General features: G+C 43.0%; 1 protein-coding gene across 1 annotated transcript in view; it reads left to right on the forward strand.

The window, feature by feature from the left end:
- The window catches only part of ARID2 (AT rich interactive domain 2 (ARID, RFX-like)), a gene marked incomplete at its 5' end in the record, with an annotated part of 93,274 nt that overhangs the window by 67,389 nt on the left and 22,734 nt on the right, over positions 1 to 3,151 (forward strand). Inside the window, 4 exon segments of the mRNA XM_009077182.1 lie at positions 416 to 550; positions 1,000 to 1,199; positions 1,481 to 2,618; positions 2,620 to 3,150. Coding sequence (XP_009075430.1) covers positions 416 to 550; positions 1,000 to 1,199; positions 1,481 to 2,618; positions 2,620 to 3,150 — 2,004 coding nt within the window.

The following is a 3,151-nucleotide window of genomic DNA, read 5'->3' on the forward strand; positions in this document are numbered from 1 at the left end:
CTTCTGATAGGAATGTCGGATGAAGAATTAGCCATCATTCGGTCCATCTCTTACTAAATAGAATAATTAAGAAATAAGAACAGAGCTGTGGGAAATTAGACATCCCCAAACAATTCATTATCTTTTGGTTTGGTTTTGGGATATGCAATAAAAAAGGCATATATAGAAACTTTTGCGTAATTACATATATAAATAAGATGTTGCGTGTAAAACTGCATGTGTTGGGGTCCTGTGTGTTGGTTCATAAGCAGAGAGCAGGAGAAAGTGTGGAATGGACATTTGGCAAAGCAGTATGCTAATTTTCCATGTTGTGGTCAGATCTCTCAAAAGTCTCTGTGATAAGACAGAAGTGTTACAACAACCTTTTAAAAGTACTCTCTATGTTTGGCTTCATAGTTTATTTTTTCATCCTCAGGTTGAATGCCCATTTTGAGGTGAATCTTGATTGCTCAGTCTCTCGAGCAGAAATGTACTCTGAATACCTCTCTACTTGTAGTAAATTAGCTCGAGGTGGAATCCTAACATCAACTGGATTTTATAAATGCCTGCGGTAAGACAAGAATTCATGTAACAATAATGAAACAATTGTATGTGCTCAGTGCTAACCTGTAGCTTTACAGTTCTGTGAGTGAAGATCTACTGAGTTGTAAGACATCCAGTTTTAGAATTTTAATTGAAACAAGTGTTTAGAGTTTTGTTAATTTTACTTCATTCTCTTTCAGGGTCTTTGATAGGGTTCCTTCTGTGCTTATAGTCCTTTTAATTCTTTCCAAAGTAGTTTTCTGAGATTTTGTAGTTTGCACTTAGCTTGTGTGAAATCTTGGCCATCTGGTGGACCTGCTAGTCCTCAATGATGCATACTCACATGCTATTGGAAATTCATGCTGTATTGTAAAGATGCAATTTGTGCAGTTACAAGAGCAGTTAGCTTAAACAAAAACTTTGCAAGAGGATTGAGTTACTGTGTTTGTTAACATAGTTTTTTGTTGTGTTTTGCAGAACTGTCTTTCCAAATCATACAGTGAAGAGAGTAGAAGATCCAAGTAACAATGGTCAAGCACATATACATGTGGTAGGAGTGAAGAGGAGAGCTATACCACTTCCCATTCAGATGTACTATCAGCAGCCACCAACTTCGTCTACCCCAGTTGTCCGGGTTGATTCAATTCCTGATGTGTCTTCGTCTCCTTTGCCAGCAGGTTTTTAAATTAATTAAATACAAAGTTTATTTAATACTGTTGGGAATAGTGTTGCAGTATGTACTTGCATGCCATTCTAGTGTTTGATTTGTAACCCATAAAGGTCCAGTCAGCAGACAGACATTGTTGCTGCATCTTTAATTTGGATGCAGTGTAGCCGAGAAGAGAAACTGCTTCATATAGAACGACAACTTCAAGCCTCCGTTTTTTCAGAATTTGTTATGTTAGTGTGTTTTGAAATAATTTCTGCTTCCAAACTTCTGCTGTGTTTATTTCTACAGGAATCCCACATGGACTACCAACTGTAGGAAATCACTATCAGAGGACCTCTATTAACCAGTCTTCGACTTTGACAGCAACACAGATGTCTTTTCCAATTCAAGGTGTTCATACTGTGGCACAGACTGTTTCTAGAATTCCACAGAATCCTTCTATTCATACACAACAAAATGCTCCAATGACTGTTATACAGAATAAAGGTCCAATAACCTGTGAAGTAGTGAAGGCCACAGTAATACAGAGCTCTGTTCCTCAGTCTGCAGTTCCTGTTACTATTGCTGTAGGAGGAGCACCACAAGCTTCTAATCAAAATCACAGCGCTACAGGCCAACAGCCGTCTGTTACTGTTGTGGGTTCTCAGACGTTGCTTCACCACTCACCTGTAATTCAACAACAGTCTCCACTGCATGCAGTGGTACCAGGACAGATACCTTCAGGCACTCCTGTTACCGTAATTCAGCAAGCTGTACCTCAGGGTCATATATTTGGCAGAGTACAAAACATACCAGCATGCAGTTCAGCAGTTTCACAGGGTCAACAGCTAATCAGCACATCATCACAACCTGGGCAGACATCATCTCAGCAGTCCTCTGCAGGTAACCAGCAGCAAGATACAGTCATCATAACCCCACAGCAGTACGTCACCACCTCTGCATCTAACATTGTTTCTGCCACCACAGTTCAGAATTTCCAAGTAGCAGCTGGGCAGGTGGTTACAATCGCAGGTGTCCAAAACCCACCAACATCCAGAGTAGGGTTTCAGAATATTGCACCAAAGCCTCTGCCATCTCAGCAAGTTCCATCAGCTGTGGGACAGCAGCCACAGCAGCAGCCTCCACCACCCTCCCAGCAAAGTGTAGTGATTGTAAGCCAGCCAGCTCAGCAAGGTCAGACATACGCACCAGCCATCCATCAAATTGTGCTTGCTAACCCAGCTTCTATTCCTGGTGGTCAAACTGTCCAGTTGGCCGGACAGCCAAGCATTACTCCATCGTCTTCACCATCCCCAGGTGCAGTTACAAATAATCAAGTCCCTACAGTTATGTCATCTTCATCTACGACTCCTCAGTCACAAGGACCCCCTCCTACTGTTAGCCAGATGCTTTCTGTAAAGAGGCAGCAGCAGCAGCAGCAGCAGCAGCTCCCCAGCATCATCACAGCAGCAGGTACAGGCACAACAACCGATGCAAATGCAAGTTCAGTCACAACAGGCTAATACAGGAGTTGCTCAGCCCAACTCTAGTGAATCTAGTCTGATAAAACAACTGCTTCTTCCGAAAAGAGGCCCCTCCACTCCAGGGGGGAAGCTTATACTCCCAGCTCCACAGATTCCTCCACCAAACAATGCAAGAGCTCCTAGCCCTCAGGTGGTTTATCAGATGGCCAATAACCAGGCACAAGGTTTTGGAGTTCAAGGGCAGTCTCCAGCTCAACAGCTGCTAGTTGGACAGCAAAATGTTCAGCTGGTCCCGGGTGCAATCCCACCCCAAGGGGCAGTGCAAACAGTACCCATTTCTAATTTACAGATTTTGCCAGGCCAGTTGATCTCAAACAGCCCAGCAACTATTTTCCAAGGGACTACTGGCAACCAGGTTACGATAACAGTTGTGCCAAATACGAGTTTTGCTACTGCAACTGTGAGTCAGGGAAACGCAACTCAAATCATTGCTCCA

The sequence above is a fragment of the Acanthisitta chloris genome, unplaced genomic scaffold, assembly GCF_000695815.1.
Source record: "Acanthisitta chloris isolate BGI_N310 unplaced genomic scaffold, ASM69581v1 scaffold23146, whole genome shotgun sequence".
NCBI lineage: Eukaryota > Metazoa > Chordata > Aves > Passeriformes > Acanthisittidae > Acanthisitta > Acanthisitta chloris.